The following is a 17,865-nucleotide window of genomic DNA, read 5'->3' on the forward strand; positions in this document are numbered from 1 at the left end:
ACAGTGGCTATCAAGAAACGATCCAGAGTCCCTGGAGTTATGATCACTCAGTTTGTGGAGATACTTCCTGCAGGAAAATCAACACCCGACTTCACCCGGAAACCGATGGCCTCAACTGTTCAAGAGGGTAGAAATACAAGCACATATGGTGAAAGGGCAACAAAATAATGCACTGGTGTTCCCTGTTTCACTGATCTCTGGTTGTGTGTGTTTACCCCGTTTCAGGGAAAAAAGCCTTTTTTAAAGCTACGGTGAGTGGAGAGCCAACACCAACTGTTACATGGGGTCGCAACAAAGGGGAAGTGGATGATCCAGAAAAATACAAAACCAGATATGATGAAAGAACTCGAGAACACATTCTTGAGGTGAGAGAGTAAGCAATGGAATAAAATGTAATGTATATTTTTATCATAAAGATGTGTGTTGACCTGACATTTGATTGATTGGAACATTTGCCACGAGTGTCTGTCATACTATTTGCAGCATATTATTCTGCTTTCCCCTGTCAATAGTCACAAAATGTAAAGAAACCTAATACAGTTATTTGATTTCTTTAAAAACTCATTAGCTTTCATAGGAGCACAAAATGTAAAATTCTAACAAAAAAATTTTAAAAAATCATATTTTCCTGTTGATATATACGCCACAGTACTAAATTAAACATATAGAGAAGATGCCATTTCTGATGAGAATTAGTATTTAATAGCAAGACTTCCTACACCTAAGGTGCATTAAATGTTCATAAAGTAAAGTTTAGAAAATAATATGATGTGAAGGTTTTAATTTTCTACTCAGATTGATGAAGTGATGATTTTTTTTTCACATGTAAGTTTGGATTATTCACTGAAAGATGTTTAATCAAGCTCAAAAATGTTATAATTTCCAACCAAATGTAACCTTTAAAATATATATTTTTCACTTTAAAATACTTTTGCAAGATATAAAAATTAAGTTACGCACATGTTTAATTTATAATTGTATTCTAGAATAAATACAAGACTTTTTATAGTAATATACCGATCCACAGTTACTTTTCAATTTATGTAATTTCTTTTCAGATACCAAATACAAAGCCTGACCAAGCTGACACCTACAAGTGCTTTGCAACCAATGAGTACGGAAACGCTGTCTGCACAGCCACTCTGAATGTGATGGAAGGTGGAATTTATTCATACATGTTAACAACAATAGTAAAATGTACTACTCTGAAAATTTTAATATATATATGTATATATTTGTATTGTTTGCTGCTGTTGTTAATGTTTTTTCAGGTGGCAACAAGAAGAAACCACAAGACGGTATGAAACTATATTTGATCAATCTAGTATCAGTTGTTTAATGACTTCACTTTCTTTTTGCTTTCTGAAAAAAAATTTGATTATGCTAATACGTTACTTTAAAACACCAATTTTTGTTGCTCAGTGTGTATTTTCTTTCAAAGTTTGTCTACATTTCATGATTGAGGCCAGTTCATACATAAACTCTCCAATCTCCAATGATGGCTTCAACTTTAATCCTTCTTTCTTTTTTCAAGCAAACGGGCAGGGAACACAAGACTTTAGAGCAATGCTTAAGAAAACGTAAGTTAAAGATATTCTACACTATATTATACAGTACTACAAATACTATAGAGATACTATGCTATTTCACTATCTTTTCCATTTTTAGAACTGTTGTGACCAAGAAAAAGAAACTGCCACAACAGAAAGAAGGAGAAATAGATCCTAAACTCTTGGAGCTGCTTCTAAGTGCACCAAAAAAAGACTATGAAAAAATTTGTCGGGAGTTTGGTGTTACTGACTTCCGCTGGATACTGAAACAACTTAAACAGATGAAAAAAGAGAGAGAAGATGAACAAGCCCAGGTACTGTTACCAGTACTAATCATCTGTAAGAATTCAAAATGGTAAAAAGGTAATGGATGTAGCAACAATTACAGAGAAAGGTCCCCAGACATGTGCTGGATTTTGATTTGTAGGTTGTGGAGAAGTTGGAGAACGTGAAACAAATTGAAGTGAAACCAAGTGGGAGAGCTGAATTCAGCTTCGACATGAAACTAAAGGATTCCAACAGTGCAGTAAATTTATATAAGGTGAATTAAAATGCATTCATAACCCACCCCAAAACAACAGTTAAATCCTAATTTTGAAATAAACATTTGCACTGTTTTTGTCTTACAAGGATGGAACTCTGCTTTCATACGATGAAAATAAAAACTCAAAGCACAGTCTTGAGAAATCAGGGATAAAATATATTTTCAGCGTTAAAGACCTTCAGCCTGATGATGCTGGATTATATCAGGTTGATGTTGAGGAGACAAATGTCCTTACAACTGACTTTCAAGGTAAAGCATGCCTACAACTGAAACAAGGTGGTCATCATGGACGTTCAGATTTAAAAACAAGCCCTTTTTTTCACCTCTCGTAGTTCCAGATGTGGATTTTGTAGCAAAGATCAAGGATGTTAAAGTCACTAAAAATGACGAGGCTGTCTTTCAGTGTGTTTTGTCAACACCCCTGGAGAAAATAACGTGGGCGAAAGTGGACTCATCACTTGAACATAGTGATAAATATGAAATCACGGTCTCAGAGGACAAACTGACTCACACACTGAGAATAAAAGATTGTCAAATTGCAGATAATGGAGCTTACTATGCAATTGCTGGTATTACATCCAGCAGTGCCCTCCTCAAGGTAGAAGGTGTGAAATATTTTTCATCTTAATATTGATATTATTAAATAAAATACTAAGTTAATATTTATGGCTGATACTACTACAAAACTCCTATAATGTTTAAAAAATGTACTGAAGATACTTCATGAATAATTCACCCAACTTGTGTGTGTTTACTCATCCAGCTGGTCCAGCAGGTCAAAAGGGAACCACAGTTGGTGATTATGATAACCACATGCACACGTCAGAACAGCAAAAGGAGTTTCAACAAGAAAAGACTGAAGTGGACACATCAAAACGTGCAAAGCTTGGAAAATATGCTACAGATGCAGAAGACAAAGCTGCACAGGGAAATGGAGATGGTGGAAAAGATGGAGGTGAAGGGAGAAATGAAAGAGATGGCTTTTATCATGGCAGTAGTGAAGATACAGGGACAGGAACCGAGGAAGGGAAAAACAAAGGTGATGAAGACAAAGTTGATAAAAATGGCGACTTTGAGAACCTCCAAGGAGATGGAGATGATAGAAATACAACAGATGATGCTGGTGACAAAAAGAAGAAGCAATTACGAGATGGTCCTTTGGCTCCTGAGACTGTCAAAGGTAAAACTTATTTAGCATTTAAAGACTTATAGTGTATTTAAAATGCCATATAATATTACAGTGTTTGTTCTACTCGATGTTCTTCAAAAATATGAACATTCATCAACGCTCTGTTACAGCAAATACCTGAAACTGAATAAAAGCATAGCTGTATACAGCTGACAGTAAAAAAAAAAAAAGAGATAAAGTAATTTCAGCTTTATAGAAGAATTAAGGCAAGCACAAAAACCAAAAGACCTGAGGCGTTTGTCATAAACATTTATAGGAGATTAAGACAAATTACCTGAAGTAAGCTCGGGCTAGTTTTTAAATTATTTAAACATTTTGAAAATTATGTGGTAAAATAACAATTCAGGCTCAGAAATGTGCCAAAAAGCAAAGAGGGAGGTAGCGAAAGCAAAGCAGAAGGCGTATGATGAGTTGTATGGCAGGCTGAACACTAAAGAGGGAGAGAAGGACTTGTACCGATTGGTGAAACAAAAGGATCAGGCAGGAAAGGATGCGCAGCAGGTTAGGCTTTTTAAAAGATAGGAATGGTAATGTTCTAACAAGTGAGGAAAGCATGACAGGAAGATGGAAGGAGTACTCTGAGGAGCTAATGAATGAAGAGAATGAAAAAGAAAGAAGAGTAATGGTGTCATAGAAACTGTGGACTTGGAAGTGGGAAAGATAAGTGAGGGTGAAGTTCGGAACATGCATGTTTAATTTTGTGCTTATCATTTTGAACATTAAAGTCTGAAGTGAGAGATTAAATGTATACTGTAATTCATAAAAAGTACAAATACGTTATTGAATGTTACATTTTCAAATGCAGATCGAGGTGTTCAGTTTGTCAGAGGGCTGTCAGATTTAAATGCCAGTGTTGGTGGTCATGCAGAGCTGTCCTGCAAACTGAGCAGTGACACTTCAGAGGGACGGTGGTACAAAAATGGAAAGCTGGTAAGTCAACTGTGTCCGAACAGAACAGAAAAATAATGCAATCATGTTTATTTGATAGATGTTATGTTTTCATATGATTAAAAAAATAATCTGTATCCTTTTGTTTGATAAGCTAACAAATGAGGTGGGAGTAAAGATAATTAAAGAGGGCGCTTGTCACACTTTGATCATTGAATGCTGTAAAAACGAAGATATAGCCGTGTACCGCTTTGAATCAGAAGGACGCAAATCGGAGGCAAAAGTTAATGTTCAAGGTCAGAATAAAATCAACAATATAGATGAATACTTCAAGACCCAAAGTCTTTCAATCCCTTTTTTTTATTTCCATGACACTACAGACCCACCAACAATCGACCCAGATGTTTTAGGGAAATTCAAAAATCCAGTCGTTATAAAAGCAGGTGAAAATGCTGAATGGAAGCTGCCGTTTTCAGGAGGAGCACCAATGAACATTCAGTGGTACAAGAATGATGATGAGCTTTTACCTGCTGTCAATGTGAAGATTGAGACCTCAGACACCAAGAGCCAACTGCGTCTTACTAAGTGTCAAAGGAAAGATAGTGGAGGTGTCAAAATCAAAATTAAAAATGAGTTTGGCACAATAGAAGCCATTTCAAAGCTTATTGTACTAGGTGGGTAAAACAAAATTTTGGGGGATTCAAGGCTTACTGCTTAAATAGATACGTGCTGTTCTGCTGTTAGCAAATTATGATTCTTTCATCTCATTCTATCAACAGACAAACCAACACCTCCTCAAGGTCCTGTGGACATCATGGAAAGTGCTGCAACATCTGTTGAATTCAAATGGAAACCACCAAAAGACAGCGGTGGTTGCCCAATTACAAATTATATCATAGAGCGGCAACAAGTTGGACGAAATAAATGGTCAAATCTTGGAGAGATCCCTGGTACACCACATTACAAAGATACCAATGTGGATCCTGGAAGGAAATATTCCTACAGAATAAGAGCCAAGAATGCAGAGGGCATTAGTGATTACCTGCAGTCAGAGGACATATCAGCAGGTGTATTACGTAAGTATTTCACTAATGCCTAAATGGCATGGCTTTGTGGCTTGAAGTGTAAGGTTTTCCATAAAAAATGTGCAAACAAATATGAAAACTCTCAAACTGAACACAACACTAACATATATTATCCAATCGGATTTAAAAAATCAGTATGACTTATTAATGGAAAGAGTTCATTTTAGGCATTAACAGCCAGAGAAAGGCTAAATACAATTAACTCTAAAGTTAAGATTGCAACTGAAGTGGGCCTGTGAAGGTTGCCATGACTCCCTTGACCATCATCATCAAAATGTGGGTGTAAAAGGTGAAACACTCACACCTGTCTCCACCTTCATTTGCCCCCTTCTGGACCCTTGCGCAAGACCCTTAACCGTTAGCCCCAACCATCTGCTCCCCCCGGGCACCCTAGGTAGCAGCTCTCTGCTCCACATAGAGGGCTGTGGTAGCTCTGTGGTCTGTGGTTGCATCAGGAAGGGTATAAAAACAATTGCCAACTCTTTGTGTGAGCTAGTTTGCTGTGGCGACTCTGCAAGAAGAAGAAAAAAACTGAACTAAAAAATAATAAATATGCACTGCATGCATATTTGAGTAAATAATTTGAAGTCATTTATAGTACTAGCGTTTTTGTGTGGTGGTATTTTTTTACATTTTGAAAGAAAAAAAACAATGTGGTGAAACGGTGCAAATTATGTTCGGCTAATAACTTCTTTCCCATAGGTTACCCTGGACAACCAACAACACCTAAAGTGGTCAGCGTCTTTAAAGACTACATCAATCTGTCATGGTGTGGTCCATGTGATACAGGCGGAACCAAAATAGTGGGCTATAATTTGGAAAAGAACAAGACAGGCACCAATTACTGGAGTCTTGTAAACCAAAAGGGGCCAATCCCAGGTATCAGAGGATGATAGTGTCCGTGTGAGATGAAATACATATCCCTACATCAGTAATGATTTTGAGCGATATCACATCCACTTCTCTTTTTCTTCTCAGATACAAAGTATGCAGTGAACGATGTCTTTGAGGGTGCTGCATATCGATTCAGAGTGTCTGCTGTCAATCTGTCTGGTGCTGGAGATCCCAGTATTCCATGTGACACGGTTATTGCGAGAGATCCAATGAGTAGGCCAATCACACAGTGCTCCCACATTTGTCAAAGTTTCAATTGTTCTTGGAAAATGGCTCAAATTGTTCTATGAAAAAGATCCAGTAATGTCTGTTGTTTTGTGTACTTTTCATTGTCATAAATTCAGAACCCCCAGGCAAAGTGACAGACCTTAAATTAACGTCTTCCAGTTACACAACATTTTCACTGGCATGGAAAAAGCCAAAGGAAGTAAAAGGAGAAGAAGATGAACCCCGTGGATACTATGTGGAAATCAGACCAATAGACAGTCTAGAATGGATCCGATGTAATGCCATTCCAATTGGTTTAACTTCCTACACTGTGCTGGGCCTCAAGGCAATGGCCACATACTGGGTGAGAGTAATTGCCACAAATTATGGTGGTGATGGACAACCTCAGGGCTTTGACAATTATTTCATTGCCATGCCACCTCCCGGTAAGAACTTGGTTTGTTAAAAGTTAATGATGCTGCATGAAAAGAGAAACTGGGTGGGGAAAAAAGTTTTGCTTTGCTTCTCAAAATGTTTTCTATGTTACATGTATTCAAAATTCTTAGTTTTTTTTTTCTTCTTCGAAAATAGATCTAAAATACTACTTAGTTCAGTTTCAAACATTGACAAATTAATTTGCTTTTCTTGCTTTATCATCTGCCACTGAAGGTGTGACGCAATGATATGTTGCCTGTGTGTGTGTGGAGGGGGGGTCGTTTGTCATATAAGGAAAAACTCATGAGCCACTAGATGGATAAGGATTTTATTGAAACGCTCAAAAAGTATACATTCGATGTACAACTGTTTTAATGTTGTCAGTCAATCCAGCTCAAAAAGGCTTACAGAATGAAAATTGCCTGTATCTTAGCTAGTTTCACAAATATTGAGTTAAATGTTGGTATGGTAGTAGCTGAGAGTCACAAAATATGCTTTGAGTGCTTGCAAAAAAATTGTTTTTAAATCTTTGGCATGCAAGACAGTAGGCGATACGCATTCCTTGGATGCTACCTTTGTTTCATTTCGCCTGCCTTACAATGTGACTTTTTATTTTCGATCTTGAAGTTAAAAGGTGAAATAGTGACAAGTAATGAAAAAAAGGGGGGATTTCAAACAGCTTAAAATCAACAAACTTTTGCAAATATGCAACTGCACTCACCATAGCATTTTAAATACAACAAATTCTTAAAGTGATTGGGTTTTGTTGATTGTCAGCCAGACTTTACTGACAGAGACAGTCTGTTTGTTTGTGATTTTGTACCAAGACTGCTGCCTTTTGGTCATGCTTCTACCATTATTCATTCACTGGCAACACTCTTGGAAACAAATAAGCTCTAATCACACAGAGCGGGAAAACAACAATGCAGTATTTGACACTTGGTGCACCCAGAATGCAATGAATAAGAATAGCAATAAGGGCTGGAAATGAATCAGCATCTATCTGACTAGTTAATTTCCTCATTCAAGTTCTATAAGCATAACAATTTCATTTCCTCGTTTTACAGTTCTGAGGGCACACAATTAAAATTGAAAATGTTAACCACGGTGTTGCTCTATTGTAAATCTAAAAGAATTTTAAACTTTCTAAATTTAATCCACAGTGAAGCCAAAATTTAAAGGCCGCAACATGAAGTCCTTAATGGTGGTGCGATCTGGAAACACTGTTCGTCTCAACATCAACTTTGAGGTATTTACTCGAATTTTGTGCCAGATTTTTTTTTTTTTTTTTTTTTATCTATTAAGGCTAACAAGAAACTGTTTTACTAGGCAAACATATAAACATAAAAAATAACCTTCCTTTTTTTCCTGGTTGGGTTAAAGGCATCTCCAATGCCTGACATTTTTTGGGTAAAGGATGGACTCCCATTGGCCAAACATGTAACCATAACTAACTCTGATAAAGGATCTCAGCTGTTGATTCCCACATCTGAGCGATCAGACAGTGGCATCTACACCATTACTGTGAAGAACATTGTTGGTCAGGAGAGCTTCAGTGTTGAAATCAGAGTTACAGGTAAATTCTCAGGAATACATTTTTACTGTTCGCACAAGTTTAATCTTAACTAAGCCAAGTTCAAAACATGAGGATTGGATGAAAAGTAATCAGTAATAACATTAAAATCATTGTTTGGAAAAGTAAAATACGTAATATATTTCAACATTGTGTTTATCTGCGTAGAATACACTTATGTCCATGCAGTTTTAAACTCTCCAAATGCCTAAATAAAACTACCCTTTAATTTCCACTCAGATTATTGAACATAAAAGTCATACTACTGATTTTGAATGTCGGTAATCTCTCTTTCTGCATTTAAATCTTGTTTAAAGATGACCCGAAGCCTCCAGGCCTCACTGAGCTGGAACAGAACATCCCAGGAACAGTAACTTTGTGCTGGGCTCCCTCTCCAGATGAGAAGAGAGACGACAGACTACATTACACGGTTTCCAAGCGAGACTCCTTCAAACAAACTTGGAGGACGGTGGCCGACAACATCTTTAACAATAAGTTAACAGTCATCAACATTATGCCTGGACGGGAGTACTACTTTAGGGTGTTTGCTAAAAATGACATGGGCCTGTCGCCACCATCTGAATCTGCTGTGTTTGCAATCAAAAAGGAAAAAGGTTGGTGAAAAATTCAGATACTGTTGGGTCTACTGCTCACACTGAATCTAAACAACAAACTCCTGAGTACTGGTAAATATAATGTAAATTTAAAAAGCTAGTATTGATTCCTAATTTATTTCTAAACTTATAATTAGAGCCCTGACCAATACGGAAATGTTGGCTTTCACTGATACAGATATTGGGAGGGGCAGGTGAATGCCAATAATAACCAATATAATGACTTAAAATTTTGGCGTTTTGTCTACCCCCAAGAATCTAAGTAAACAGCGATTGGAAATGGGCATGCTTGGAGTGGTGTAGAGATACAGCAGCCGACTTGGGACAGAAAGTTGCAGGCTCGACTCAACACCATGCCCACATGCTGTAGTGTCCTTGAGCAAGACACCTAATCCCTAACTGATCTCCAGGCACTTACATAGCTGCCCACTGCTCCACCTGGGTGTAACTCACATGTGATAGGTTAAATGCAGAGCACAAATTTCATCATTGTATTAGAAACATACAATGATGACAACACATAGCACTTTCTTCTTCTCCATCTTTATTTAGTGCAGCTGTTAGCAACCATGAAGCTAAGCAAATTAGATCCAGACTAGACTCACACAAACTGATCTTCCTAAAGTGTGTTCACATTATCCTCCACTATTCACCATAAAGTTATCAAGTGTGTTACAAAAATATAAATTAAACAAAGAAACGCCCTTCCTTGTTCATTGTTTAAACAGTCAGTCATATATGGTGAAGGCCTAATTATATTGACCGCAGCAATGTTTTTTATTTCTTTGTAGAGAAAGACAAACAATTAATTTTATTGAGGATGACAAAGATAACGTTACTAACACTGATATTTTTTTCCTCTATGTTAGATTTATTGTTCTGGATAAAATTTTACAAGGCAATAGCCTATGCTAAACGTTAGTTTGCTAACTTGAGAGGCACGTAGCTAATGACAAATGGGTTGAAGGATTGAATATAATTTACTGTTGATTTTTTTATTTTATTTTATAGATCAGTTAAAATACACTTGCCATGCTCTGTTCAGCAAAATAAGCTACACAGTTGCTCCCTGCTTCATCTGTCATGAAAGTAAAAAATGAAAGTTAAAGTGAACAGCCATGACTTGAAAGTAGTCTTCATACGCCCTCTGCTGGATGTGTTGTACATTTACAGCTGGTTCCAGCATTTTAGTGGTGAAAATTAGAAATGATTTTATCGGTGTATAATGGAACAATTATCACCGATACTGATGGGTCCTCAAGCATCTATATCGGCCTAAAATATCAGCCCTACCAATATGTCGGTTGGGTTCTACTTATCATAAGATTAGTGGATTGCTTTATAGAAAGATTTGAGTTTAAAAACTCTAGACTTACAAACCGGATTCCAAAAAAGTTGGGACACTAAACAAATTGTGAATAAAAACTGAATGCAATGATGTGGAGGTGCCAACATCTAATATTTTATTCAGAATAGAACACAAATCACAGATCAAAAGTTTAAACTGAGAGAATGTATCATTTTAAGGGAAAAATCTGTTGTTTCCAAATTTTATGGCGTCAACAAATCCCAAAAAAGTTGGGACAAGTCCATTTTTACCACTGTGTGGCATCCCCCTTCTTCTTACAACACTCAACAGACGTCTGGGGACAGAGGAGACCAGTTTCTCAAGTTTAGAAATAGGAATGCTCTCCCATTCATGTCTAATACAGGCCTCTAACTCTTCAATCGTCTTGGGCCTTCTTTGTCGCACCTTCCTCTTTATGATGCACCAAATGTTGTCTATAGGTGAAAGATCTGGACTGCAGGTTGGCCATTTCAGTACCCGGATCCTTCTCCTACGTAGCCATGATGTTGTGATTGCTGCAGAATGTGGTCTGGCATTATTGTGTTGAAAAATGCAGGGTCTTCCCTGAAAGAGATGACGTCTAGATGGGAGCATATGTTGTTCTAGAACCTGAACATAGTTCTCTGCATTAATGGTGCCTTTCCAGTCATGCAAGCTGCCCATGCCACAAGCGCTCATGCAACCCCATACCATCAGTGATGCAGGCTTCTGAACAGAGCGTTGATAACTTCTTGGGCTATCCTTGGCCTCTCTGGTCCGGATGACATGGCGTCCCAGTGTTCCATAAAGAACTTCAAATTGTGACTCATCTGACCACAGAACAGTCTTCCATTTTGCCACACTCCATTTTAAATGACCCCTGACCCAGTGCAAATGTCTGAGCTTGTGGAGCTTGCTTAGAAATGGCTTCCTCTTTGCACTGTAGAGTTTCAGCTGGCAACGGCGGATGGCATGGTGGATTGTGTTCACTGACAATGCTTTCTGGAAGTATTCCTGAGCCCGTTCTGTTATTTCCTTGACAGTGGCATTCCTGTTTGAGGTGCAGTGATGTTTAAGGGCCCGGAGATCACGAGCAGAGTTTTACAGCCTTGAGCCTTACGCACAGCGATTGTTCCAGATTCTCTGAATCTTTTGATGATGTTATGCACGGTTGATGAGGATAACTTAAAAGTCTGCTATTTTACGCTTGGTAACACCATTCTGGTATTGCTACACTATCTTTCTGCGCAACAATGGTGGTGTAGTGAACTTAATCTGAGGTCAAGACTAAGCCTAAGGTCAAAACTCTTGACCTTAAGAACCTTGTGGGACAGGAACTGTCATTTCATTGATTTGAATCCAGAAATACAGGTTCACCCATCCTGAGACTTTCTTTCTTGAAAATTCAAGTGGAAGAACACTCTCTGTTCTATTATCATTACTATTTTACAAATGTTGATAATCAAAGTGCCTTAGTTCAAACCATTTTAGATGTTGCAGTGAACTAATCAATTTTATTAACTGTAATGATTTTTAATTCTCATGCAAAGTTAGAACTCATGTTAAAGCTGTTACAGAGTAATTATGCATTTTCTGATTTCTGTCTGTGAATGAGCAAAGTGTGCGTTCCAGGGTCAGGAGTCGAAGCAGACATGCGTTGGAACAACTGTCCTGTTTATATCCTCTCAGACGTCAACAGGGGGGTTTTGGCACCTGTTTCTTAAACTCGCCAAAACAAAACTCTCTCTGTCTGTGAGAACATTTCTGATCTGTTCCATAACAATTCTTGCTGCCTTCTAACCTTTTACGTCACAAAACACACCCCGTCTGGTCGGTTCTGGCCAATGGGGAGACTCCCGAATGAACCGGGAAAAGAGCTCTTTAAAATGTCGGTACTTCCTGGTCTACTCAGTTCTGTCAGTTCTGTGAGGGCTGTGAGAGTTCAGTTCTGTGGGAGTTGGGTCTCTGTTCAGTTCTGTGAGCCGGGAAGATCCTGACATGACAACAGAGCTCTTCCGAGTTTCATGGGATTATAACATCTTCACTGAGGTGAGCTGTGGCGGACAGAATCTCGCCACTACTCCGGACGAGTAACAGCATCCTACGGAGACGCTGAAAGGGTGCGTTAAACGGAATCTCGCCTGAGACATCTCCAGGTAAAAGAGTCGATTTCACCACCTAAGTGTACTGTAAGGAAGAAGCTGAAGAAAGCCCGGAGAGTGCCGTTCTGTTCAACACTCCCTCAAACCCCATCTTTTACTCTTCTTTAAACTTCGTTCCCATCTTTAAACTCCTCTCTCAAGTAGAAATTCTTCCAGATATTTAGAAATGTCTGTGTAAAGTGCTCATCCACCGCCGTGTGGGTAAAAGATCATAATTGTACAGTTTTCATAAATGTCTGTGGTGAAGCAACGGAAAAATCATGGCCGTATGATTTTTCCTGATTGATTGCTTATGTTGTTATTTTCATAATTTGCCAAATTAATGTAAATGTTTGATGTTAAACTTTGATTCTGTAAATAAATGACCGCATTCATTTTGATGGGTCAAAGATAAATGACGTCTCACGTTTGCATTTCCTTAAATTCAATGCACGTTTTATTCAGTCCAGAAAAATGAGGAATCCGTGTTAAGTGATGAATATATCTGAGCATCTGTTCATCTACAGTGGAATTGGTGATCCTCTTACCATCTTGGCTTCTGAGAGACACTAACACTCTGAGAAGCTCTTTTTATACCCAATCATGTTGTCAATTGACCTAATTAGTGTTAAATGGTCTTCCACCTGTTCGTTATATGCTCAATTTCCTTTTTCCAGCCACTTATTGCTACTTGTCCCAATTTTTTGGGGATTTGTTGACACTGAAATTTTGAGTCAACATATTTTTCCTTTAAAATGTTACATTTACTCAGATTAAACTTTTGATCTGTCATCTATGTTATATTACAAATAAAATATCGACATTTGCCATCTCCACATCATTGCATTCAGATTTTATTCACAATTTGTTTAGTGTCCCAACTTTTTTGGAATCAGGTTTGTATTTAAAAAAGCAGGTTTTCACTACTCGCATCAAATCAGGCTTTGATTTTAATGTTTAAAAACTGAGTAAAATTGGAAAGTAAAAACCAGCAAACTTGCAACAAATTTAACTGCATAATGATGAGAGAAATAACTGAGAAAATACAGCAAGAACCAGTTCAAGTTCAATGTTCTTTATTGTCATTCACATCACATGTGGTACATGAGGTGGAATAAAACTATGTACACTGGGTCCCAGTTGGAGTCAGAGACATCTACACCTCTAGATGCAAGAAGAGGGCCACCTACATCATGAAGGACCCCACTCACCCAGCACACACAGTCTTTGCCCCGCTCCCCTCAGGAAGGAGGTTAAGGAGCAATAAGTGTAGAGCCACTAGACTGAGGAACAGCTTCTACCCTGAGGTTGTTAGACTCATGAATCTCTAACCAGGATAATCACTGTGAAAAATCACTGTAATGCCACTTGATTGTGGATATGTGCTGCTGATTATCCATGCTGCTGATCGCATGCTGCTGATTTATTTCATGCTGCTATGTTCATTCGTACTCATCTGCTCACACAGACTCATGTTCGTGCTGCTGTTCAGTGTATTGTTTTTTTTAACTATTAGTGCTTAATGTATTTTTAGTTAATAATTTTTCTTAGTTCATATTTTAGATCTTATTACTGTTTTTCTTTACAACTTGTACTTTTGTTGGATGTAACTGGGACCCTGTGTACACAATTTTCTTCCACCACATTTGACTTTGACTTTGAGTTACATCCAACAATAGCAAAATATAAATTGTAAAATAAACAGTACTAAAGATCTAAAAGATATAAACTAAGAAATATGTTAAACACTTAATAGCGCAAAATAATATGCCGAACAAGTGAAGATTTCACATTTTAAGTTGTCACAAGTGGTTTTCATGTGAACACACAAAGATTCTCTACACAGATAACAGATTCATGACCAAAACCACATTAGGAGGTAGCTTAGGCCTCACATGGCACAACAAGTCAGGTATGAATCCATATAAAGACCGACACAATTGATTTCCTCTATATTGACATCAAGAGCAGGGCATTACATCCATTTTACACTCACATTGGGTTAGTGCAACCAAAAACAATGCTTGTGCTTATTTCTATATTAGTTAGAGGAGAAGAATTATTTTAGATGCATTTTTAACATCAGGCCTGAAATACCAAGCTGTCCTCTTGGTCAAATTACCAAAAGCTTATGTGAATGTCTAGACACTAAGAGGACAGTGGAAATGTAAAGCAGTCCATCATCCTTTAATAATACTTAAGAGGGACATCAGTATTCATAGGCACAAAGCATAAAACGTCTAGGAAGACAACTGCAACACATCATGTGCAAAAGAAAGCAGCTTTAAGAAATGGGTGCTCCTTGTGATGCTGCTTACAAACAGTAAAGTCAAGCTTTTTAAAATGCATAAAAATAAACTAAGAAAAGAAAATCATTAAGTTGCACATGGCATATATATATATGTAACTGCAATTTGATGTGTAAAACAAATCAAATTTTAGACCAAAGCTTCATAAAAGATGCAAAAAACCTGCAAAGATGGATTGTTGACTTAAACTTTAAGTGTGATCAGTTCATTACATAATGTTGGAAAAAATGTATTTATAGGCTGCTTCTAATTTGTTTCTTTTTTTACTTAACAATCCTATTTCTATCTGAAAGTTAACAGTACATGTTTGACTATATTTCAGAAAAGTTCAAGGTAAGCTTGCCAGAGAATAAACCTTTGGACTTTGAGTCGCCGCCATCATTCATTGTTCCCCTGAAGAGGCGCACAGCTCCTCAAGGATATGAATGCCACATGAGCTGTGCGGTAAGAGGTGATCCCGTGCCACGTGTGACATGGTGCCGCAACAACATCAGCATTAACACAAACACAAATTACCTCATTACAAATGTATGTGGAGTCTGCTCCCTGCTCATACTGCGGGTGGAACCCAAAGACTATGGAGAATACAAAGTGGTGATAGAGAACAAACTGGGAGCTGCAGAGTCCTCGATGACGCTGACTGTCAGAGGTAATTTCAAAAAGTTAAGAGGTTGCACAGTTTTGTGTTCACAACCTGCATGAGGACACATTTTATAATTGTAAATTAAACATGCTGAAAATAAAAGCTGTTTTTCTTGTTTGTTTTGTTGCAGAGTGAAGTGGATGTGACAAACCTAGACCTAACCTGAACCGACAGAGATTGAACTACATTATATTTATAATCAGTTATACCAGGGGTCTGCAACCTGCGGCTCTGGGGCTACATGCGGCTCATTGGTCCCTCTGCAGCGGCTCGTTCAAGTTTTGGCCAAAATGAACAGAAAACGGAATCTCATTGGTTGTTCTACCAACAACAAAAAATGCCTAGTTTTAGCCGTTTTCCTGTCATTTCGTTTGCAAAGATGTGAATACTAGTACTAATGCAAGGAGTAAAACATATTCACTTTAAAAACAAAAAAGGTTAAATCATTTTATTTGGACCAGTTTCTTTAAAGGAGAAACGTTCCGTCTTCCATCTGGAAGACTTCATCAGTCTGCAGCCTGCCAATCACATCTGTTCCATAAGTTACCTGGATGACTGAGCTTACAAACCTTTATATATATATATATATATATATATATATATATATATATATATATCACTTTAACTTTATGCTTTTCAACTTCAATGGATAGTTAATTTTTCCACCGTTAAAAAAAATCACATATTCAATGTTTTACTTTTTTTTATTGATTTAAAAAAAAAACAGTCTTTACAAGAATCTGGTATTTTATTTTGTCTTAATGTAAATATCAATAAATATTAAAAAATCATGATATTTTTAGTTTTGTCATGTCACCACCTACTGGCCAGGCAAGCCCCCTCCAACAAGCTAGAAGTGGTATGTGGGCCACCAGTTGATAATAAAAGTTGCAGCAGGTTGTTGTCGCTCTGGACATTTTTTATTTAGTGAACAAAGAAGCAGAAATGGCTCTTTTGATTGTAAAGGTTGCAGACCCCTGAACTGTACGAACTTCTGTTATTTTAAATCAGTCTGATCCCTACTGCTGCCTCACATCTTTATTTAAAATACTAATAAACACAAAGGTGCTTCCATTTATTGAAAATATGGATAAAAATAACATATCAAAACATGTTGTACTGTCTTTCTTTTATATTTTTAACAAGGTAATATTGAAGTAAAAAAATTACTTTATAATTCAAATGAGCAACTGTGTGCATAAATTGAAAAGTTGACTCAGTCTTTAAAATTTGCACAAAGTGTTAATTGGAATTTCCTAGCAAGCAAAAAAAAAAGTTGTACAAATAAAACAAGAGACATTGAAATAAGGTGAACTAAACAGACCAACTATATTTAAAAAAGCTGTGTTTAACATTTTCATCAGTGTTTAGCGATTATACACAAATCAGCTGGTTATTTCCTTTAACACACCAAGCAACCTGTTTTAATAGATATATCGTCTGTATCATTAATGAGACAAAGTCTGTGAGAAAGTTAAAAGTCCCTTTGTGGAGTGCATAACATAAAAAGAGTTGCCAGATCTGTGAAGTAAATTAAGTCTTATAGTTTAATGTACTTGTATTTGTTCCAATAAACCAGTGAGATAGAATCAATGGACAAATAACCCTCAGATGAGTCAATTACGGTCACAGATTCTGTAGCCAACATCTTCTGTAGCCAACATCTTCTGTAGCCAACATCTTCTGGTAATTTAATTGTATTTTCAAGTGCTGCTACTGTCAAAGCAATTATCCCATAACTAACTTTATTAGCAGGTCAAAACTTATTGTGAATGCAAATTTCACAACATGACTTGTATTTTTGAGGTCCTTGTTTAGTATGAATCTCACAGTTGCTTACAGCAAGGCTCTGTCTTGCATAAATATATTATCCTTAATGGTTTTGCTTTTGTGAACATGCTAATTAACAAACTTGTCATAAATATCAGTTTATTTCTGCCAACATTGAGGCCTCGAAAACAATACCACAGGCAGGCAATTTATAATAGAATACCTATTAAGATGCATGGAATTACATATTTTTGCTTTACCACTAAAAATAAAACAGGTTCAAGGATTTTGTCTCAAAGAATCAGTTGGCAATTACTGGTTTAAAAAAAAATATATATATATATATATTTTAGAAAATGTACAGTTCAGTTACAGTTAGTTTGTGTTGGTAAAGGTGGTATCATAAAACAATTACAAATACTTGGGAATTTTGGTTGATGCACATCTCTCTTTTTAAACCACAGATCGAAAACTTGAAAAAGAAGAAGAAAGTAAGACTGGGTTTATTTTCCAGAAATAGATCTTGCTTAACTCTGAATGCCAGAAAATGCCTTGCAACCACCACCTTACCAGCCATTGACTATGGTGACATTATTTACACGAATGCCCCTGCCAGCTCCTTGCAGATGTTGGATGCTGTCTACCATGGCGCGCTAAGATTCATAACTGGTACCAAACCCATCACTGCACTCTGTA

The 17,865-nt window shown here is 37.2% G+C and overlaps 1 protein-coding gene across 1 annotated transcript; it reads left to right on the forward strand.

Moving 5' to 3' along the window:
* LOC119412745 (immunoglobulin-like and fibronectin type III domain-containing protein 1) lies at window positions 1-15,534 on the forward strand (the record flags this gene model as incomplete). The annotated part of the gene is made up of 22 exons (XM_037679782.1): window positions 1-127; window positions 226-365; window positions 1,059-1,158; window positions 1,272-1,298; window positions 1,535-1,580; window positions 1,669-1,864; window positions 1,978-2,091; window positions 2,181-2,343; window positions 2,427-2,699; window positions 2,867-3,274; window positions 4,089-4,213; window positions 4,326-4,467; window positions 4,552-4,845; window positions 4,951-5,247; window positions 5,959-6,135; window positions 6,235-6,363; window positions 6,495-6,803; window positions 7,956-8,041; window positions 8,176-8,368; window positions 8,683-8,979; window positions 15,079-15,405; window positions 15,530-15,534. Coding segments are annotated over 22 exons (3,975 nt in total), but the record flags the coding sequence as incomplete, so codon positions are not given.
* Window positions 15,535-17,865: the final 2,331 nt, after the last annotated feature.

Source organism: Nematolebias whitei, chromosome 7 (assembly GCF_014905685.2).
Source record: "Nematolebias whitei isolate Nwh7 chromosome 7, NemWhi1, whole genome shotgun sequence".
Classification (NCBI taxonomy): Eukaryota; Metazoa; Chordata; class Actinopteri; order Cyprinodontiformes; family Rivulidae; genus Nematolebias; species Nematolebias whitei.